This window comes from Anopheles bellator, chromosome 2, assembly GCF_943735745.2.
Source record: "Anopheles bellator chromosome 2, idAnoBellAS_SP24_06.2, whole genome shotgun sequence".
In the NCBI taxonomy this organism is placed as follows: Eukaryota; Metazoa; Arthropoda; class Insecta; order Diptera; family Culicidae; genus Anopheles; species Anopheles bellator.
This window is the reverse complement of record NC_071286.1, coordinates 35,895,349-35,918,839: the sequence shown is the minus strand read 5'-3', so window position 1 is coordinate 35,918,839 and position 23,491 is coordinate 35,895,349. Positions and strand designations below refer to the sequence as shown.

The 23,491-nt window shown below is 49.6% G+C and overlaps 1 protein-coding gene across 1 annotated transcript in view; it reads left to right on the top strand.

The window, feature by feature from the left end:
• The window catches only part of LOC131208951 (diacylglycerol kinase eta), a 50,732-nt gene extending 29,615 nt beyond the window's left edge, over positions 1–21,117 (top strand). Inside the window, exons 3-16 of the mRNA XM_058201897.1 lie at positions 6,270–6,350; positions 11,771–11,922; positions 12,002–12,197; positions 12,267–12,764; positions 14,722–14,867; positions 15,239–15,505; positions 15,574–15,699; positions 15,760–15,962; positions 16,020–16,888; positions 17,931–18,074; positions 18,169–19,375; positions 19,457–20,017; positions 20,085–20,518; positions 20,587–21,117. Of these exons, the coding sequence (XP_058057880.1) occupies positions 6,270–6,350; positions 11,771–11,922; positions 12,002–12,197; positions 12,267–12,764; positions 14,722–14,867; positions 15,239–15,505; positions 15,574–15,699; positions 15,760–15,962; positions 16,020–16,888; positions 17,931–18,074; positions 18,169–19,375; positions 19,457–20,017; positions 20,085–20,518; positions 20,587–21,117 (5,415 nt within the window). The remainder of the gene's footprint in view (positions 1–6,269; positions 6,351–11,770; positions 11,923–12,001; positions 12,198–12,266; positions 12,765–14,721; positions 14,868–15,238; positions 15,506–15,573; positions 15,700–15,759; positions 15,963–16,019; positions 16,889–17,930; positions 18,075–18,168; positions 19,376–19,456; positions 20,018–20,084; positions 20,519–20,586) is intronic.
• Positions 21,118–23,491: the final 2,374 nt, after the last annotated feature.

Genomic DNA, 23,491 nt, shown 5'->3' with positions numbered 1-23,491 from the left:
GTCGCCTTGCCTTGGCAAGTGTGACAATTGGAGCACTGCGTTGGACAAACATCTGCTGGCTACTGGAAACTGATTTGTGCGCTGAATGAAGCGGAATGAAAGTTTACTTTTCGCCACCCGGCCATTAGTGCTGACGAAGGACGAACGAACCGGGGACAGTAGGAGCCAGGATCCTGTCCGTTGGCAGGATATTTCACAACTTTCGGCCATAGTTTGCACACTTATTGTTATAGTTGCTACTTATTGTTTGCATAACTCAGGAAAAGAAGTCCTATTACTGGCCCGAAGATTCGAAGTTTGCATGCCGGCGGGCAATGCTCGAGCTCGGGCGCAATTTGTTGGCCTTAATGCCCCTGCTTGGCGGTGTTCTGTTTGCGAAGCACCGAATAAAAATGCCGTTCACGAACGCCGGGGAACCTATCGGCCGAGCCACCTTACGAGGCTTTACATCATTAATCTCAAACTTCGCCAAACCGCTTCCGAGAACCTATCGAGCGGTTCAGGTAGCTGACGCTCAACTTTCGTGCAATTTCTCGAAGATTAATGCGATGGCTCACAGGCACTAGCCCCTACTCGGGGCCTTCTTTCGGTTCCGAAAGTTGCTTCCCCCACCGATGGCTTTGAGTTGCAGATTACGGAAAGTTCCGTTTGTCGGTTTATGTTTTGCCGACAGACGCCGAGTGTGTGATGAGGCGGCCCATGTTAGGCTGGATCCGTGAAGGCATTAACGAAGAACTCCGGTGCGCATTTTGCTCGTCCCTTCAATGAGACACAATCCGGCAAATGGATTGCGTTTCAGCCGGGAAGGGGCAATGAGGGCGAGTCTTCATCGGGGAGGGCGAAAAAACAATCAAAATGGCTTCGCAACGGCCCGATGGCAATCGATCCATGCGGGACGCTCCCGTGGCGCATTGTAACATCGCGTATTAAGCGGCAACAGAATATTAAAATGAAAGTAAAATGTCTCTCCCGCAGTTGGAAACTTTTGATGACGATGAAAAGAGCAAAAAATAGACACGCGAAGGCCGATGCTCGTGGCAGTATCGTCGAAAATCGAATTACACGGGACGAGTGTCCGCTTGCTGCTTCGTCCTGTAAGGTGTAAGGTGTGTGGCTGGCGTTTCCGTTGCCACTTTCATGCTTCATGATGGCGACGGCGGCAGCTACCGAACCGTGCCAATGCTCTGACGCAATCAGCAGCCGCCGTCTAGTAGCGGCCTTCGTCTCGGCTTGGCGTGCTGCGTATTTCTTTGATTTCATTTTCGCGAAAAGCAAACCGAACCCAATCTCGGATGTGAACCGTGAGGCCCATGCCGCTGTCATCCGCACGGTCGAGTGGTGGTGGATCGCGGTGGCATTACCGTAATCACGATATTGTGGTACGAGGGTCACTATTTATATTTCGGGAATAGGAACAAAAACAAATAGTGAAGCTGCGAATATATTTTTATTGTTTTTCAAAGTACTCGCCACGATGATCGATACACTTTTGCATGCGCTTAAACCAATTTTCAAAGCATTTATTCCATTCCGAATGAGGTATCTCCAAAACATGATTTTTGAACGCTCCAAGAGCTTCTTCGGGCGATGAAAATCGTTGACCACGCAGTTTATTCTTCACGGATGGGAACAAAAAGAAATCATTGGGTGCCAAATCAGGGCTGTACGGCGGATGACCCATCAATTCGATGTTTTGAGTGCTCAAATAGTCTCTTGTTTGAGCCGATGTGTGAGAGCTGGCATTGTCATGATGAAGAACAATCCGACGTCTCTTGTTTGTTTTCCTTATTTCACCGAAGATTTCTGGCAAACAGATGGTTGTGTACCACTCAGAATTTACTGTTCTACGATCCTCTAGAGACACTGTTGCAATATGACCAGTTTTTCCGAAGAAACAGGCCACCATTTTCTTTGAAGTGCTTCGTGTGCGAACAACTTTTGTTGGATTTGGTTCATCTTGGAACACCCATACAGTCGACTGCTGCTTATTTTCGGGCTCATACGAATATATCCATGATTCGTCACCTGTCACGATTTTATAAACGTTTTTTGAAGCACCGCGATTGTATTTCTGAAGCATTTCTTTGCACCAATCGACACGAGCCTTTTTTTGAGCGATTGTCAAATTATGTGGGATCCAACGTGAACATAATTTTCGCACAGCTAAGTGTTCATGTAAAATCGCATATATGCTGGTGGAACTAATGCTTAGGGATGCCTCAATCTCACAATAGGTTACATGACGATCTTGCTTAATCATTTCGTGCACAGCATCGATGTTTTCTGGCACTACAGTCGATTTTGGACGACCTTCACGAAACTCGTCGGACAGCGAACTACGACCACGATTGAATTCACTATACCAGCGATACACAGTGGTTTTTGATGGAGCTTCATCGCCAAAAGTCAAATTAAGTTGATTGACGCACTCTTGTTGTAATAATCCACGTCGAAAGTCGTAAAAAATCATCGCTCGAAAATGTTCACGATTCAGTTCCATTTTTTTGCCGAGACGAAACTTTCAACTAAATATAAAATAAACAAATAGCGTCCGTATGACAAAATGTTCTGAGTACGTATGTCGTCAAAAATGTCAAACTTTACGATGGAACCATCAGAGGGACTCACATGACATCAGTGTTGCCAATTCCCGAAATATAAATAGTGACCTTCGTACAAAAAAAAATTGGTCTCCACAAGTATGGATTTCAGTATGGAGTTATTATTGTATTTATATAAATTGGTAATGAAGCGAAAATCCGAGCGTATTTCGGAAGATTCCGGTCGTGGCATACCTATGAGCCAGAGGCCCGTGGACTGCCCGTACGTCACGAATAATTTAATTAGTTTTCCGTGTCGATGGCGCCGTTTCATGTATAATTCATTGCGCTGGGAAATGATACGCACAGACAAGTGGCTGGAACCCAGGATTGGAGTTTCAACTGCCCGTAACAGGTATATAGGGTAGCTTTCCAGAATCCTGGTATATAGGTATGGGGTAGCTTTCCACATGGCAAAAGCTTCGAATTCGTCACCTAAATTGTATGAACACTCGTTTGGATTAACGCCATTTAAGCTCTTACTTGCTAAGCTTAAGGCGATGGAAAACAGGTTTCAATCACGCAACGCCTTGCGTCAGCTCAACCACGTGTTGCTTATTCAATCGAATTGCCCAGATTTTTTCTGCCGAGTGCCGAACGCAAGAACCGGAGATTAGTCCACTTGTCATTGGTTGAGAACGGTCTGCGTTGACTTGGGATTTGTAGAACAATGCGTCTGCGAACCTGCTCCAGTGGCAATATGTAACTGTCAAAATCACATGTCGTTGTCAGCAAACCGGAAACGGCAGAACACAATTTAATATGTAAGAGACGGGAAGACAGGATTAGAGTGGTTTATGCTTTGTATTCTATTACGTTGCCTTGGATATTGCGCATCGTGACTCTTTGTTCCACGAGATTGCAATCTTGTTTGTGAATACGTGAATGAATATTATCCAGGCATGGACCCAGGCTTTATCAATAAAACTGATCGCTTTAAAGGAAAGTTGTACCTGGCAGAGCGTTGAGAAGTTCTTGAAGTACTGGCAGAGTGGTTCAAGGATTCCTCTGCTGCAATGATTAAGCGGTAACAACTGGACCAACCGACACAAGAACCGTAATGGTGAGACAAAAAATAATAAGCTCTAATGAAAGCTCATTTTCATGACATGGACTGCTGTAGCTGACGCTCTCTTTGTCTCGTTTTGGGTCGCAATGGCTTTAGTCCTTCACGGTCACAGCAAGCGCGAAAGCAACCAAAGAATGCCCATCAAAAAAGGGGACCTCTTTAAACTTCTGCTAAGACCGCGTCGTAAGCTTTTAACGTGTTTTTTTGCTTCTTACATTTACCTTTCATTCTGCCTCTGCAGTCGTTGACTTCGGTTCAGAAGCACATCTCAGAACCGTTTTTCCCGATACGTACTGGGTCATGCTGGGTCAGCCCTTTAAATTGGCTGCCAAAGGAACTTTTGGTGAGCCACAGCGTAAAGGGTTGGTAGTAAAACTTGATTGCTACTTCTGCAAACTCCGTTTTGCGGCATTCCGTCGAACGTTTCGGACACAAGTTGTTTTCAGTTGAAACTGTTTTAAAGTAGAATCCGCAAGACGAATCGATAGGTCACTCTCGTCGGTTCGACGATGAATGTAGTGTACGGCCTTTTGAGAAAGTCTTACAATATTCCTTCAACGTCGAGAGTGAGAGCAAGTTGAAATCTGAGCAGATCACATTATGCAGCGTTAGGAAGACAACATCTCTTACCCAGCAAGCATCTCACATGGATGGATGGTGGATTGTCATGGGATCATCCACTCTGTTGGAGCTTCTGTTGTATGATCGAAACATCAATTCGAACTTGTATTATCAAGAATTGCACTATTCGAGTTATGAAACTACTAGCTTTGGAGAGATTTTTGTGGACAACGCTAAATCAAACAGAAGGATAATGGCCGCATAAATCTGGAGTTTTGATTTGTTGTCGTTGTCGCTAAATTCGCCAGAAGAGAGGTCTTAAAAATCAAGTGTTCTTCTGTCTAGCAAACAACTTCTAGAGGGTTCACAATTACAATATGTTTTCTTTAAAACGATTAGTTGAGGAGCAAATTGAATCGGAGGATTATAACTGTGCTCAAACGTATTTGCGTTTTATATAAAAATAATAGAATCTTATACCAGTTAAAACTGTGTTATTTTCAAAGCTAGTCCGACTGCACTGCATTTGTTTTCATCGGCAGCATTTTATGCTAAAATATTAAATATATGGTCGTGAATAGTAATTTCAAACAACATCGAATAACCGATTCACAGCGCTGCGGAGCAAAGGATTCAAATTTTCACGAAAGGCTGGTCACCGAGCGTTGGTTACGTTGAACCAACAAACCATTATGGGGAAATCGAAACGACCACCAAACCGTGGCCATCGCCAAAGATCAAAGAAACGCTAAATGGATTCGCGAAATTGGCTAATCTGAAAAGAATCTTGTTTCGCTGCGAGTTTTTCGCGGAACGCAGTTAATAAACCCCAACTAATGGTCCAATAATGGCGGACTCGGATAGTATTGCACGGGCCGAGAGAGAGAGTATTTACATAACGAGTGGCGATAATGTAGCCAACGTGTCGCGGATGGCATTTGTCTTTGAAGCACTCCAAAAGCAATGGTCGGTTCATTACCGGTTGATCCAGGTGGCCCCAGGTCAGGACCACGTCGACGAACATCTTACCGCGCCGTGGAGTGGCGGTGAGCCTAAACCAACGACGTACCGCATTGGCATTGTTCGCTATTCACTGGCACAGGGATTAGAGTCCTCGCAGGACGAGCGCAGCGAGAGGGAAAAGAATCATACCGCCGAAAGTATGATGAGGGCTCAGGACGTACATAAAGCAGAAGCCGAGATGATTCATTCAAAAGGCAATCGGATAAGTATCGCTAATTAAAACTTATCTCTGTCTCTCTCTCTCGCGCGCGCGCGCTCGTGTGTCCTTACGGCTCGGTGGCGTCCTTACCCGTGTGCGCTCGGGAGTTGCCAATCTGCAGCTGTTTCAGCTGCTGACTCCGATTTTATGTGTTTTACGGCCAACTTTGTCCAGCCAGCCATCTGAGTTCGGTGCCCGTCACCGCGTGGCCGGTCCTTTTCGCTATGCAAACCCTCTCGAGTGGCGCACGAGGGTCCCCATCATCATTGTCGTGCCGCAGACGGCCTGAGCAGGGCTCAGGATTTTCGGGCAGCACCGTCCAGGCGAAATCTGAACCACGGCCATACATCTCCAGTCGGCGCGTGCCTCCGGTCAGGAAGGCCAACTGGAGCAACTCGGTTTTTTACGGGCCGTTCGAGCCGAGCAAATCTAATTAACAAACCGTAAATGGATATTTTATGTGTTTTCTGGACGAGCGCTGCTGGGGTTTTCATTTATAGAAATTTATTACGCCCGTTCTTCGGTATCGAATCGGTTTTGTTGACTTTCTACGCGGATCGTCCCGGGTGCCAAATGGCACAACCTAGGGACGGTGGCCAGGGCCGAGGGCTTCGTGGCGTGGCACGTGGCGACTAATTTTGAGCGGCACCAGCAAGGCACCCGGGCAAGAGGGCTTGCCCAAATTTTGAACATTACTCTCTCCGACGGCAGTTCGTTGTTAATTGACAGTGCAATCTGTTTCCGAAAACTTTATCCTTCGCCGCTGATTACTGTTTGTTTGCTGTTTGTCTTTCCTTCTCGGTTCGCCTTTCGCCAGAGTGAGCTTTTCGATGAAATCGACCTCTCAAACCTATGCTTTGCCGAGTGCAGCACGAAAAATGCTAATCACAGCTTCCAGGTGAGTACCGACGGTTTCCTTTTCCCTGTCACAATTACAGCTTATCGCAGCCAGGTTAAATCAATGTATCCAGTCGATCCAGCAAGTAGTTTGGTAACTGTCAAAAACTGTACCTGGTTAACGCTTCAAACTTTTCCAAAAAGAACTTAAACTTAGACTAACATATGAAAAATTAAAATAATTTATTAAAATAAAATTAAAAATAATGCACACCATACACACCACTATTGGTTGGGACAAACGATCTGCAGAAGTTGGCCTTCTCCTTTGGCATTGTTGTGTAAACACACGAATCGCCATACGCTAATTTCAACTACGTTAAGCATTTGATTCAGTTTAAATATTTAAATTGTTATTTTGTTAATGTGCCAACTTTTAACTAACAGTCGCTGAAACTCGTACATGCCATATTTTCAGTGGCCAGTAATTAAGTATCGGCTTAGATGCGTTTCTACGCACTGTGCCGCTCAGAATTGACCAAACAGGTGAAACGCCATTACGGAACATTGTTTCGCATTTTACGCCACCAGAACCAGTTCCTTTGACTTCGGCCGAGCGAAACACCGCCCCGAATTGCACCTAAACACCCGCGTTTTACCGTTTTACTGTTTATTAGGCTGCCCCGTGCGTCGCTAGGTAATGATTGAGGAATCGTAAAACAGAAGTACTGGGAAGCGGCCGGCAGGGACGGGATGCTCTAAAAACTCCTTTAATAGCTCCAACAGTTTCTAGCCGGTTTGTTTTAACTTGCGGCACAAATTCCATCACCGAACGCACCGAAGCACAACGAGAGAGAGAGCAAAGCAGAAGACGTAAAGAGTCAATAAAATCCTTACGTTCTTGCCACGAAGGTCCCGATTTGGCACGTCCCAACATCCTGCGCGCTAGAGTTCATCACGTGCCAGCGCCAGGTCTGCCGAGCTGCCGGTTAGCTCCGCGTCCACCAGAGGCTTCAGGGCGAAGTTCGCCGTTTCGGGACCCTAGGAAGCGGAACGACCGAAAATGGCGCCCATGGTGGGGGGCCACACGTGCCATCGCTTTTATTTTTTTGCCCCTTCTTCCAGCCGCCACCGGCAAGAAGTTTCTGGCCAACACACCCCGAGAGCAGCCTCCTCCACCCGAATATTGGGCGAATTTTGACATTACTTTTGTGTGTTCGATTCGATCATCATTCCGCAGGATTCCTTACCACCATCGCAGAAGGGGTCACCTCCTGCGTCGGCCGGATTCCGGGGCAAGGTTGAGTAAATGGAACCGAAACGAGAAACGATGGGAAAAAAGATTATATTTTTCCATCATCATGTCTCTATGGTGTTAACGACATTTTTATCGTGCCCTTAATGCCGCACGGGTTTGAGTTTATGCTGTGGGAAAAAAAGAAACAAACCGCGTCGATTGGATAGTATGGGAAAACTTTTAGCATTATGGCCACCTTACCCACCTCAAAGGTGAACGAAAAAGGGCAAACTTCTATCAGGCACCAGGATCTACACGCCTCGCGTTGTTATGTGTTACCGTTTGGGAGTTGTTCGACAAACAAGCGATTTGAATTTCTGAATTCGTAACCGATGGGAGAGAACCGACTCGGTCTCCCATTTATGCATTGTTCATGGTAGGATGCTAACCGAGTAAAGGGAGTAAAGTTATTTAAGTTAAGTTCATTTGTAAAGGGTCATTCGTTAAGTGTTTAAAAGTAATTAACTAATATGTTTTAAATGAATTCGAAGGGAATCAATTTATGAATGGATAGACAAAGCAAAACTTAAACAATGAATCTATTGGACCCGGTACAAAGCATTTTGGTGGACGATTTGAGTATTAGGCTTGTTGCAGCCAAGTTGGTGCCAAACGATTTGAAAGAAGGAGGATCGTGGAGATATCTTGATGATTCGACATCTCGACATGATTTTTATGGCTTAGTTTAAAAACAAAACAAGTCCGTCGAATTTATATAAAGTAGGAGTCCGGAGCTGCTCGCAGTCGGAGTGGACGGAGTTACAGATGGTACATCACGCTTGAACAGAACATTCGAACATTTTGCAACAGTTGATTCTGATAAGATAATTTTCAATGACTTCTTTTGCACATTTCGGGTGTGATTTGCCAAATGCTCCAAGCTACAAATTTGAAGATTTGAAAATTTCCGAATTTTCAAAAAGCATCATCGGTATCGCTCGGAATTGATGGTAGCGGTCCTCCACTCGTCGTTTCCTTTGTTCTTGATCGATTCATTTGTAAGATTCAAATCCTGATAGATTATTTTCTAAGATTCATGTTCTAAAATGGCAGGCACTCAACTTGAAATTATTCAGAAACTGTAATGTGCCAGCCCTCTGATTTCGCAACTACAAAACGGGTAACGCCTGTTTGTCACATTTCGAATACAGCACGATTTTTTTATGCGATTACAATGAAACACTTGCCAGTTCCAGCAGGTTTTGTACAATGCAAGAGGGTTACGGACATGAAATACTGTGGAAATACCACACACTTTTATGTATTGGCCGCTCCGGCTCCCTACCGACTACTTATTATGCTGTACGCTTGTTCGTTTGCCGTAAAAATGGCGCACAACTATTATGACCCCAACTGGCTGCGGGGCGTACTGAATGCACGGGAGCAGGATTCTTGTGCACCGCACGTGGATGCACGTTTTGTTCATTATGTCCACGTAAAGGATTGAAAGCCACCGGAGCAGGGCGCGAAAAGGGAGAAACGAATACCGAACGCCGCAAACACAGCGCCAACAAATATGGAACACGCGCCACGCATATCCGTGTCCCAGTTGTTCGGCCCAGGTCCCAGAGGGCCCAGGGAGTTCGCCGCGGGCTCCGAAGTGCAGAGAAAGGCCTATAAATAGTGAAACGGGACCACGTACGGTCCGTAACATCGACGGCACATTCCAAGCGTATAACCATTGTTTTCGTGCGCATCGGATTTCGTGTTGTTAACAATTTGTTTTCAATGTAGAACGCTGCTCTAAGCGAAGCGTGGTCGAAAGCGTTCCTATTTTGACTCTGGCGGAGGGGTTCAAATATCAAAAACTAATTTCGCAGTTCGCGCACCCATATCCTGCATCACGTGCCATGATGGTACCTTGGCCGTCGGAGTTGTACGAAGGCGGAATGTGGCCCTCAGCGCACCCGAAGCTTGATGAAATATTTTCAAACCTTCCAGCTTGAATTCATGTCTTGCAAACGAATGCAAGCATCGGTGGGGCTGCCGTTGCGCGGGCGACCGGTTCAGGATGCTCTCCAGGCTTTTGTACAGCTTCGCAATCCACGAGCGCTGACTCTGCTCCGCAAAGTGTTTATCTACGCCGCAAAGCACGAGGGTGGAAGGAAAAAGAAACAATACGATGCCCCTTACCTTGGCATGGAGCCCTCAGCCTTCTGTTCTCGGCACTCTTGGGTTGGAGTGCTATTTACTTTGACTCCACTGGGCCCATCGGGGTCGACACCCCGGACGCCCCGGAGGGGACCTCGGTGTTGATGCTGGTGCTTTGAAGGTTGAAGTTGCAAAAAGTTGATGCGGTACCCAACACTCTTCGGCTTGGCTCGGCTGTCCGTCCGCTCTGGTGGTGAAACCACAGAATCCTGCCTACGTCTACGTGCGCGTGTTTGTTTGCTCGGTTCTGACGGGGGCCAAGTTTTCCGTTGTTGCTCTCTCGTTCTGTTTTGTTCGAAGCCCAACCGTGTCCACTTTGCCTGCGTTAATTCAGTTGAAAGCAACACCAGCTGCTGTTACACAACGCACGGCGTCGCCTAAGAGATCCCAAACACAGAGCTAGGATCCTTCGAAACCGCCTGACACTGAGTTGCTCGTGCTAATTGGGCGCGGGGAGTCCGTGGACCAACGAGTGGCCTTCGAATCACGACCGACTTCCACCGCGGGAACTCGGTTTTCTATGTTCTGGGCCGTTCGTACCTTGTTCCGGGGCGCACAAGAACACCAAAATGTACCCTTTTTTATTCATTACCTCTTGTCCCGAGATGTACGTGAAAAGGTAAGAGAGGACGGCATGGTCGTGGGCTGCCTTCGGTTCCGTGATTTGATTGCACCACCTGCGACTTCAAACGGTCACAGTGTTGCAATTGATTACCGCCTTGTCCAGTGCGCCAGCAGATGATTAGACAAATCACCTAAAGTGGTCTTGAATGGAGGACCGAACTGATACTTTGGCCCTCTCGCTGAAGGCAAAGTTCGTGTTCGATTTCAGTTTCAGTCTGTGGCTAATTGAAAGTTAGTGGCTGCTGAGATAAGATGTTGCGGTGTAATGGGGCCAGCGAACCGACTGGATTCTCTGTACTTTTCGACCTGAACCGACCGAGCAGACTCGGGGCCGCTAATTGAGTTGCATCTTCTGCCGTTTCGTGTTTCTGTAATATCACAACAACATACCAGGCTGTTAAAAAAGTTTTGCGGTTCGATGAGAGAAGCTGAATTTTATAGTTTGAAATACACTTTACTATTCAGTATGGGCAATACACTTATTCCAACGAGATTCCAATTTATGAATTCCATCCCTGAAGTGAGATTCAGGAAGGACTGCAAAATGCGCCTCCACAGATATTATTATTTCAACATTTGATGCAAAACGTCACGTCGCCAAGGATGAAATCTGCTTCATACGGTGGATGCTCCAACAATTCGAACTTTAGTTCATGTCCTGAAGACAAAGGATTTTTTTTCTTCTGCAAACCGGTTCATTTTTCATGAGTTTTCTCCTTCAGCTGGTCTAAAAGGATAAGAACCAAGTATACTTCTTAGCCTCTTGTTTTGATTCAGGATCATGGTGATAGACCCAAGTCTCATTCTTAATGATGAGTTGACAACCAAAATCCACTTCATCCTTTCGAAACGTGTTTTTGTTCCATTGGTAGTTATTGCGGCACCCTGCAATGTTGCAATGTTGCAATGTTCATGCAATGCGGTGATGGGATGCCTAGGGCTTTTACTACAGGTGTCTTTTACTCACTCAACGATTTTCCAATACGACATCCTGCATTTTCGACGGCCTTGACGTGGATCGTCTTCAAGGCTTATACAACCACTTCTAGTTTCAGCAACACATCTTTCTATTGTACTAATTGAACGCGAAGAGTCACTACACAGTTTCAAAATTCGTTCATCAATTTCCTTTGCTTTTATAGCTTCCAAAAATAAAAAAAAACAATCAATGCACGATACTTGATCTTTTACATACGTAAAGAGTGTACCAACATAACACAAAGAATGTAGCCTAGTAGCAGCGCTTTCTGTAAGCGCAAAACTTATGGAACAACCCAGCATTAGTTCCGAAGCCGAACTGGTAATCTTTTGGACCATATGACACAGGATATGATCGGGTCGATTGTTTTCCAACTAGTCTGTCTCGGTCACGAGGAGAACTCACGTACTTTCTTACATCCACTTCACAGCTAATTACACCGACACGGTCGCTAGTTCTGGGCGCTGAATCACGCCGCGAGATGGAGGACTGGCTGCAAGCCCTGAAAGCTGCCTCGGCCCGGGAGTTCTTCGAGCCGGGACCGCCGGACCAGCACGATTTCCTCTCCGGGCACCACCACTGGTACGTATGGTACGGTTCCGGGTGTTCGTGTTCTGCCGGGCGGAGTCCTAATCGGCCCCACATCCTCACTAAAACGCAGGTACGCAACGTCCCACGCGCGCCCCACGTACTGCAACGTCTGCCGCGAAGCCCTGTCCGGCGTCACGTCCCACGGGTTGTCCTGCGAGGTGTGCAAGTGTAAGGTGCACAAGCGCTGCGCCGCCAAGGCCATCTCCAACTGCAAATGGACCACGCTGGCCAGCGTCGGGAAGGACATCATCGAGGAGTGCGATGGCGTAAGTAGGCAGTTTCGTGGCCCCGATACTCCCCCCACACCTACACGTTCCCCGCCCCCCTCTCCGTAGAACCTCGTGATGCCCCACCAGTGGATGGAAGGTAACCTGCCGGTGTCGTCGAAGTGTATGGTATGCGACAAAACGTGCGGCTCCGTGCTGCGGCTGCAGGACTGGCGCTGCCTGTGGTGCCGGTCCACGGTGCACACGGCCTGCCGCCCGAACGCTCCCGCCTGCTGCCCCCTGGGGCCGGCCCGCGTGTCGATGGTGCCGCCGACCTCACTCCACTCGATCGGGCTGGACGAGGCGTGGGACGTGTGCAAACCGCACGGCAGCTTCTCGCCGCTGCTCGTCTTCGTCAACTCCAAGTCCGGCGACAACCAGGGCGTGAAGTTTCTGCGCCGCTTCAAGCAACTGCTCAACCCGGCCCAGGTCTTCGATCTCATCTCGAGCGGGCCCGGCCTCGGGTTGCGGCTGTTCCGGCACTTCGATCCCTTCCGCATACTGATCTGCTCCGGCGATGGGTCGGTCGGCTGGGTCCTCAGCGAGATAGACCACCTGAAGATGCAGGTAAGATGCGTTCAGAAGAGTACGTTCATTCGGCCCCAGGAGCGGGTCCCTCGGGCTGCAGAGCATCTTGGTTGATGGAAAAGGATTCGATCCGTCAATCGGCATTCATAATGGCGCCGGGGTCCGGGCGTTCCGAATGGTTGCGTCTTCGTCAGACCGCACCAAACGGTTACCGAGGAATGGAAATGTCAAGGGCAAAAATTATGACACCCAACCGTCGGACGGCTTCCGGTGCTCCGATTGGTGGTTGGCTGACTGGCTGGACCACAAATTCATAATTGAAGCGAATATTTTATGGCACGTTTTGTATTTTCCTCCTAGCAGCGGGTGCCGCGGCTGTATCTGGAAGTAGCCGTAGCGAAAGGGAAGTGATGTGGCGCTTCCATAACACCGGCGGTCCTACGGACCAGCGCCAATTGCGAAGCAAAACGCAAACGCGAGGGGCCGTAGCTGGCTGGCTGTCTCATAAATATTTGCCTGACGCGTGGCAACCGTCCGTGATATTACTTCCGTTCGTTAGGGTTACATTGTGCGGGCCTCGGGGCCCGCGCAGGATATGGCTGGGTCGAGAAGGCCACGGAAAACAAGTGCCCCTGTGCTTGGCGAGTTCCCCGGGTCGCCAATCGCCATTTTCACAGTCGAATGAGAGGAGCTCGCTCGCTCGCCCGTGCACAGGAAATGAGTTCTGGGAAGCCCTGGTAGCATCGGAACGAATAAACGGCCGCGTCATACACGCGCACTCGCAGTGACAGAATTGTCAAAACTGTCACGCCGGGGATTAATATCTAATGAGGGAGCCAGGAGGTTGAGCTCCGACAAAACGAAACCAACGGAAGGCTTCGTGGCGTGCTGGGCTTTAGTGGCCGATGCTCCAGCGGGAGAGTTTTGTAGGGATTTGACGCGAAGGACACCAGAAGCTTCTGCCCATTAGGTAGCATTGTTGGGCAGGAGCGACATTTTGAGTGCGGTTTTTTAGAACAGATGTTGCTAGCTCCTAGTAAGGATCATGGGAGGGTGCGCTATGCTATCGACCAGTCGAATTACATCTACGTACTGCCTGGGTGGATGATGTAACACGGAAAGCACCGTTGTCATCCGGGCACAATCCGGGAGACACGGAAAGTCAATGTCACGCCAATTTAACATTGCTCACAATACGTCCAATCCACCGCTCGGTTGACCTTTGGTGGGACCACGAAGCAGTCCATTTGATAAAAACTTCTCCAACTTCTCCAGTCTCCGGACGGAGCAGCTGGCAGGAATTCTCCCCTGTCATCGTCTCCTTGGCGGAAACTTTGAAATCGATGACGCTCGAACGAGAAGTCGTCGGCCGTCGGACAATCACGGCACACGAAATGTCTTAATTTTTGACACGCGCCTGATGGTGATTTAATTTATGGAACTTTCGTGGGTCGCCGGGACGCAGTGAGAACTTTCGCTAGGCACGAGTAGCTGCTCCGGGCGGCCAACTAATTGAGTAGCATCTTGCGGTGCCTATTTTACTACACACGCCGCCAGTTCCATTTCAGCATTCGGCAGTCCTGACCCATACCAGTAACGGTGCAGGGAAAGCTTTACAGCGGATGGTTCATGAATTTATAAGAAAGCGTTACGGCCGGCCTCCGGAGGCACTTGAAAAAGTTATCTGAGGCCTCGCGAAGGCATATTATTTTCGAGAGATGCTCAAATTAAATTCCTTCCGAAAATTGAGACAACGACACATTCGCTACCCACCGTGTGTGCCTGTGGCACAAACATTCGAGGGTAGCCGCCCAAGTACGCAAAGTACGCGATGTGCACATTCCTACGGCTGCCTGAGAATGCCGTAAAACCGGAACCGGAATCGCCCTGTCTCGCTGCTGAGGGTGCCTCGGTTAATCCAGTTGGAGCTTTGAAGGCGGCCACAGAACTGAAGAGACCATTTTTCGTTGTTCGTTCCCCACCTCAACATCAACAGAAACAATGCCAAATAGCGGTGCTTCCCCTCGGGACCGGAAACGATCTGGCGCGAGTGCTCGGCTGGGGAAGTTCCTGCGACGATGACGCACACCTACCGCAGCTGCTGGAACGCTACGAGAAGGCCAGCACCAAAATGCTCGACAGGTACGTACACGGGACACGGGACACAGTATTGATGCGATAGCCTCAGGAACCTCAGACAGGCTTCGCCGTGACTGACGCGGACACTCCTCCCTGGGAGGCTCGGGTTAATGAAGACGGTGACGTGCCTCAAATTCCACTCAACTCGCGACACTCAATCACCGGGCCGGGCTGCGATCGAAGAAGTGATGAATTGTTGGAATTTTTAATTAATTGTGTAATGGCGCCGCGTTAAAGTGCGCGAAAGGGGCAAAGTTTTATCATTGATCGCTGGCTGGCTGGGGGTGGTGATTTTGCATAATGCCATGGGCTGAGCCGAGTGAGTTGATGGGTCCCTCCGTTCTTCTCTTTCGCCCGGCGCACCTTGGGCACAGATGGAGCGTTATGGTTTTCGAGCGCGACATCGGCATCGCCAGCACGCGCACCCCCAAGATGTCCATCTCGCACTACCCGGACCCGCTGCTGTCGCAGTACGAGGACAGTGCCCTGTGGCATCTGCAGTCAATTGTCTACAACGAAGACACCCAGATGATGCTACAGTCGACGCGGATACTGTGCGAAACGGTCAATGACTTTATCGGTAGAGTAAGGGAAACTAGCTCCGACGAGGAGCAACTAAGCGTCAAATGTGATATTTTAAGGTAAGTCCTGGAACCCCCTGACAGCAGCAGGTCCCATTACGCGCTCTTCTCGTACTCGTTTCTTGCAGACAAAAGTTAGGAATGTTATTAGATACACTGAAGGACGAGGAAGCTGGTCTTCACGGGGACGACGAATTATTTAGAACACTGAAAGAAATTGCTCAAAAAAGTGCCTCAGAAAGACCAATAGATACGTAAGTGTGTCGCGGTCCGATGGGAAGTCCAGGGTTGACGTGATCGCTCTTCGTTTGCAGAAAAACCATAGAGAAAAACGAGAAGGATAAGCTGAATTCCAAAGAGCGCATCAGTAGACTAGACCGCCGGTCGGAGAAGGAGGCAGTGCTGTGTCGGGCCAGCAGCCTCAAGCGAGCCATCCACGACGTGTTGGAGCTGAGCGAGAAGTCCATGCCGTACGCACCGCAGAAACGTTTGTCCGTTCCGATGAACACACTGCGAGGTAGGTCCTTTGAGTCTGCGCTTTAAGTCAGTGACTGACCACGACTTCCGCTTCCAGCCACCGCCTCGTCATCGGAGAACTCGACCAGCGCATCACCGGCTACGTTGCCACCGCCGGGCACCATCTCACCGTCGGTGTCCACGTCGCGGTTGACCTGCATTTCGCCGCTGCCGGACATGCGCCGCGACTCGATGGATGAGCATTTCTTCAGCACCCTGAATCTGCCCGTTCCGAAGCAGTTCGCCGACGGTGGCAGTCGCCGCAGCTCCGGCGTTCCCGAGTCCTACCGCATCTCGAGCATCGAGGAGCTGGAGGAGAACAGCGTCCACACGGAGCCACTGCGGTTGGGGGGCGAGCCGCCCATTCTGGAACCGCCGACGGAGGCCGAGTCGGAGAACGCTATGGACCAGCAGGGCAAGGATGCGGATGATACGCTGAACCAGCGATCCTCGGCAACGACCACGTCCGACTCGCAGTCCACCACCGCGCCGTACGACTTTTCCTTCGAGTCCGACACGAAGACCGTCAAGTTCGATCTCGACCCGAACAGCGCGTTCGAGCGGCTCGGATTCAAGCCGTTCAAGAAGACCATCGAGCAGCACCACCACCAGCAGCAGCAGCAACACCTGCAACAGCTACAGGCCACGGGCGACCATCATCCGTTCCGGGCCGACGGGGCCGGGGGGGGCTACCTGCAGTTTCAACCGATCGAGGTGTACGAGCGGAACTACTACCGCACCCACCCGCAGCGGGTCACGGTGGCCAAGGGGGGTCCGGCGGCCAGTGCCCCCGAGGCACTGTCGGCCTCGAAGCCGTGCTCCTCCAACATGCTGCAGGTGCCAACCATCTGCATTCCCAGCCTCGAGAAGCCGCCGGAAAACATTTACTTCAGTGAAAACATTACCATCATCGACACGGACCTGCCGGTAAGTGTACGAGTGGCGAGGAAGTTCACTATGGGGAAAAGGCGGTCATAAGTCAACTTTAAAAACTGAGGGTTTTAGTTATATTAGCCTAAAACCGATCAGTTATCTATGACAAATCCGAATCCGAAAATTCTTGCGGATTCATCCGCTACGAATATTTTAAGAAAACGCCTTCTGAAGTATAAGGAGGCGCCTGGTCTTTTGTAGTCTATGAAATGGCCATACAAAACATATTGGACTTATGCCTTTTCTATTATTTAGATAAACTAAATAACATCTCTATCTTGTGTTCGAACAACCGAATGTACCATTGCATCTAATACGCATTTTCACCAGTTTCAGAAGTTACGTTTGTATAGAGTTGTATTTTGTATTGTTAACGCTGCTTAAATGTTTTAGACAAGATAGGGCAAACTACGCAAAAAAATCTTCTCGAGAGAATACTTTAAAAGACACGTTTATTCGGGCAATACATAGCAGTGACCCTAAAATTAGTTTTATGTCACTGGGTTATAGGCAACGAAAAAACCATAAACTTAGTTTTCCAGATAAAATTAAAGATTTTTTTATCATGGAGAAACACATTAGTGACGATATCGCGATTGATCATGTATTTAACCAAGTATATAATATTGATTTAAGTTTGGATGAAGAAAAAAAATTAATAAGTATTCCAACGTTTAAGTAATAATACATGGGTTGGATACTTTGGATGGTAATAATTACCTGTTTCAAAATTCCCGCAAACGGAGTGGGTAAAACTCCTTGATCATTTCATATCCTTTTTTACACTTACAAAGCATTCGATTTGTAGCAGAAATTCGATATGTCCCTTCACGATGGTGCTTTAATTTACTTTGGTGTAATGCAGATTGCATACTTAAGGCGTTAAAATACCTTAAAATAACGAAAACAGATTATTTATTAACAGAAACAGACGTTGCAAAAAGGCCATAGATTCTTCTTAAAAACAAATATGTCCGCCTTTCCCGTACAAAATCCCCACTGAGCAGTGGTGTTTGATTACCATCATCCATTCCAGGAGCGTTCCTCGTCCGACGAAGTGCCCGGCGATGGCAGTGATATTCTATCAGCAATAAGCAACGAAGAATGTAGCGTTACGTCGGAGATACTAGACAGACAATCAGACAACAACTCCCAAATCCACGTCGGTGATATTATACAGGTGATTGGGGCGTTGATCGGCTCCCCACTCGATCAGGCCTGACAGCTTCATGTTGACATTTGCTTCCACCTTTGTCGGTGCGTGTTTTCCGCAGGATCTAGACAACGATCGTTTTAGCCATATCGATTCGCCCGAAACCAGCGACACGACGGAGGCCCTGCACGGCGAGAGTCTCATGGACGACATCAGCTCGGTGCTGGGACAGGACTTGCTGGGCGCGCTGCAGGACAACACGATCACCGAGGACACGACCACACTCTGCACGCTCGATCACACGCGGCGTCGCAGCTTCAAGTGTAAGCCGCCCCCGGCGCGAAAGGACGTCGCCGAGCTGGACCAGTGCGGATTCGAGAACCGGGTGTTCGATATCGACAACCGGTGCGACGATCAGAAGGTGAAGGAACCGCGCTTCTGCAGCTTGGCCAAGTTCGTCGAAGGGAACGATATCGCGCGCAAAAGCTTCAAACGGGCGCACCGGGGCCGCTCCGTGGCCGCCGGCTTCACCAACCGGCTGTCGGTGGGCGAGAACGAGTACGAGAACCTCAAGTCGTTCGCCCGCCACCTGCTGCCCGGGCACGGTTCACCGTCGGACGTTTCGGTCTCGGAAACGGACACGGTGCGCTCGTCCGGGTTCGAGTACAAGAAGCTGGTGTCGGCGGCGAACGCAGAGGACGAGGCCGACAGTCTGCCGGATGACGATCTCGGTGACCGGTCGTCGAGCGATATCGACGAGCAGCGGGCGACGACGGGCGACGAAGACGTGCACCGTGGCGAGGAAGCGGACGGGGAGGACGATGATGACGACGATGACGAGAAGGTGGAGGAGGACGAGCACGGCAAGGACGATCGGAGCGAGAAGAGCATCCGGATGCCGGGGATACCGACGATCAATGTGGTGGTGGAACCGCCGTCGCCGGCCATCAGCGATGAGCTGCGGTCACTACGCGTACCAGAGATCCGGCGCCACTCGGAGCACACCCCGAACCTGCTGACGGCCCGCGAGGTCGACATCAATCGGCGCCACTCGAACAACAACCCGAACCTGCTCGGGTTCGATTCCGAGCACATCCGCTTCCTGAACTGCTCGCCGGCCGCTTCGAGGCGCATCAGCAGCGGCAGCCTGCTGTTCAAACCGGAGGGTCTCGAGAGCTCCAAGAGCAACATCTTCAGCTCGAACATGGGCCTGTTCAACCTGGACCGTGACTCCGAGTCCAAGGACGACAAGAAGAAGGACGAGAAGGAGGACCGGGTGAAGAAGCTGCCGATCATCAATCCGCTAGTGCGGCTCCCATCCTGGCCAAGTATGTGTGCTCCCTCGGCTCGTTGCCCGAAACCGGGACCTAACAATCTCTCTCTCTCTCTCTCTCTGTGTCTGGTTGCAGATGTCAGCAGCGGTACGGGATTCATCTCCAAGTGCTTGCTGGCGAACGCCGACACGCTGTGTGCCGCCGTCAGCCCGCTGATGGACCCGGACGAGACGCTCCTCGAGGGGTACTACGAGAAGGCGGTGATGAACAACTACTTCGGCATCGGGATCGATGCGAAGATTTCGCTCGACTTCCACAACAAGCGCGAGGAGCACCCGGAAAAGTGTCGATCGCGGGCCAAGAACTACATGTGGTACGGGGTGCTCGGCTCGAAGCAGTGGCTCCAGAAGACGTACAAGAACCTGGAGCAGAAGGTGCAGCTCGAGTGCGACGGCCAGCGCATCCCGCTGCCGTCGCTGCAGGGCATCGTGGTGCTCAACATCCCCAGCTTCATGGGCGGCACCAACTTCTGGGGCAGCAAGAAGGAGGACGACTGCTTCCTGGCGCAAAGCTTCGACGATCGCATCCTGGAGGTGGTGGCGGTCTTCGGGTCCGTGCAGATGGCCGCCTCGCGGCTCATCAACCTCCAGCACCACCGAATAGCGCAGTGCCAGTGTGTGCAGATCAACATACTCGGTAAGTTGGGCTGGTGGGCTTTTCGTGTGCCATCTCGCTACATGTCCGATTCCGTTCCGTCCGCCAGGCGAAGAATGCGTGCCGATTCAGGTCGACGGCGAAGCGTGGCTGCAGCCACCCGGTATGATACGGATCATTCACAAGAACCGCACCCAGATGCTGTGTCGCAACCGTAGCCTGGAGGTGTCGCTGAAGAGCTGGCAGGAGAAGCAGCGCCAGCACAGCATCAGCATTGCCCGCGATCAGCCGTCGACCGCGTCCGAGCACCACGTGGCGCCGTCGGAGGACATGTTCTCCGAGCGCGAAACCTACCTGCTGCTGAACTTTATCGAGTGTGTGAGCACGCTGGTGAAGTGGGTGAAGTTCCTCATCATCTCGCATCCCTCGCTGCAACCGAACCTGTACGCCGTGGCCTCGAAAACGGCCGACGCCCTGGAGTCCATTCATCCCGGTGGCAAAATCATCGAAGGGCCCAATCTGCGCCGACAGCTCACCGAACTGGTAGGTGCCAAGGGTACGCGCGGGGATCAGACGGATCGCTTGTGATCACCTCCTTGTCACATTCGTAGGTACGCTGCGCGAGACAGCTGTACGGAGATACGTGCGAGCTGCTGAGGGAACGCAGCCACAGCCTCATCCTGCGCGAGGATCTGGAAACGAAGCTGAGCGTGTCGCTGGCAAACATGGAGATGGAGCTGAACAAGTGCACGCTGCAGGAGGCCTCGGACACCGGCGAAACGAAGGTCTACCTGAACGTGCTGGCCCCGAACGAGGAGATCGATCACCGCAAGAAGCAGAAACCGTTCTGGTTGCGGTTCCGCAGCGGCCACGGTCATGGCCATGGTCCGGCCGCTGCCGGAGCTGTGGCGAAGGCGGCCTCAACTTCCCGCGAGACGGTCAGCAACTGGGGCGTCGGAGAGGTCGTGACCTGGCTGGAAGCGATGCAACTCGCCGAGTACGTGGATAGCTTCATCAAGAACGACATCCGCGGTAAGGAACTGCTGACGCTGGCACGGCGCGACCTGAAGGACCTCGGCGTCACCAAGGTCGGTCACGTGAAGCGTATCTTGCAAGCAATCAAAGACTTGGGCACCGGATAGGCCAGCCACGGGGTAGACACGTGTCTACCCGAGCCCAGGGAGCAACTCCTGAGCGCCGGTTACGAGTAAGCACATCAGTCGTGAATCGTGACGATCGCAAAATATCATTACAAATCTACCCAATTCTAACGTTCAAGCAACTTCTCCGTAGGACATGGGTGCAGCCTCTGCAACCGAATAAGGCTAGAATAAGCTGTTGATACTTTTTCGACAAAAAAAAAGCAACTGAAAGACTTTGTTATCTGTCGTATTTAGCGCGAAGAAGCGAGCAGAAGATTTAAAGAGAACGCGGAACCTACCATTAACCTTCGAAGTAACTAACTGCGGAACCACTGCGGACTAGATACGACTGTTGTAGAGGCCCTGCTAGCTGTTGTAGTGTATGTAACCAGTGTTCAAGGACCAGCCCAGAACCCCCTTCCGGTAGTTGGAGTGAAGGTGCAGTCCTGGCAGTGAAGGAGAAAAGCAATCCTGGCCCGTAATTTATCATCCAACGCAGGTACGGACGGGGCCGGAAGCAATAGCCGTGAAATGTGTCGTCCACCCATCCAGCTAGGGCAGGGCATGAAATTATCAAAACCACTACTAGAATTAAGCGACGCCCAGCAACACCCTACTTTACATTGCATTATCTCTCTAAGATCTCCTAAACGTAACCTTATACACATCGTACAGTTTAGTGTGTCCGCACGGTGAGCGACGTCTTTTGTGTGTTTCAGTTTCCACCCTTTGATTGTCGCTTGACGCGGTGCATAGATTGTCGTAACGGGGTGTGAGTCCTCTGCTGAGACAAGCAGAACAAGCAATTCTTCTCGACCACTCCGACCGGCAATGAGAAGCGTTCCGCTTCGTCCGGCAAGAACCTGCCCACAGCTGGCGGTTCTGGTTCTATTGATCTCTCCTCGAACACCCTGCTAACGCCTTTTGTGTTCCTGTTCAGTACTGTTGGATGTTCAATGTATGTGTGTGTTTGTGTGTGTGCGTGTACGTGTGCGTGCGTGTATTGGTGGTGATGAGTGCTGCGTTGATCGCGGCGGCACCAACAAAACGAATGGGAGCTATGTAAGGAAGCGCCTATTGCTAGGTAAATATGAAGTAACATAAGTAATACGGGGAAACCCTGGAGAATAAACGAGGACACGGAAGGCGTAAAACTATCTCATCGAATGCAAATTAAAACAGAACAAAGCATGCTACTTATACATTTTACACGAATAAATATACAACTATACATAAATACATATATGAATATGCTACATCTTATGCATACATACATTAGAATATACTATATACAAGACGTAAACGAATAAAACCAAAACGAAACAAACTTACGGAACCGAGTGGCCCCGAGCCAGAGCAAACAGCTACATAATATACATAAATATAACGTTTGTTACATAAAATGATACTTTTTACTTCGATCCAACAACTGATTAGATATAAAGCAACGGTTGGTAAAGTTGGAATGGAACAAGTCAAACATTATCACTACGGCACGGAACGGCACCAGAACGTGCACACTGCGGAATGGCTTACCAACCGGTGGCATCGTTTTTTCAATCAATCAATTCATTAACCGTGGCTATGTTCAGAGAATAGTTTAGAATCCATTTGCGGGAAGAGCCCACGAAGTATCCGGAAAATGGAGCCACACAAATGTTAGTCGACATACAATGCGCCCCCTCCCCAGTAAAACAAATTAAAACACATAAATCGAAACTAAACGATATGGATTTCTACGGTAAGCCAACGTGTGTCGAAGCAAAGTAATACCAACGACTTTATTATCAAGCATAAATCTCAATTGAAACTAAAATACGCTTTCCGCAATCGGGATGTTTTCCATTCGAAAAGACAATCGTTGTATGTGTACTCGACAATTAAAGTAAATGTAGCATAGCCGATAAAAAAACATGAAATCATGAGGACACAGCAAAAACACGTTCTAAATTCAAAATCCTTACTAAGTAGCGAGCTGTTAAGTGATCATTCCTAGACGTAGTGCGTGTGTTTGTGTTGTTCTCTTAAGGCACACCTGAACCAAGCGGTGAAGAAAACGACCGTAAACGATGGGAACTCTGTGACTCTTCAAAAATCGAGGCCTCTAAGGCTGATGGGTAGTGAAATCAGAAGGACGCCTTTTTTTCTAAACTTTTAATCTCCTGCGCGAGATGCACACAAGACTTCCCACTGTGGAAACTACACTATCTTTACAATACGATTAAACTTTATAGCTCGATAGAAAAAAAGAGTGTAAAGCGTATGGCGGCAGCCACCTTTATGGCCCCCCCCGGCGGGATGTAAATTATTTTTTTTGGCTCGTAACGATAACTCTAGAGTATGGGAGAGTCTCAATTATGCACTAAAAAGTTAA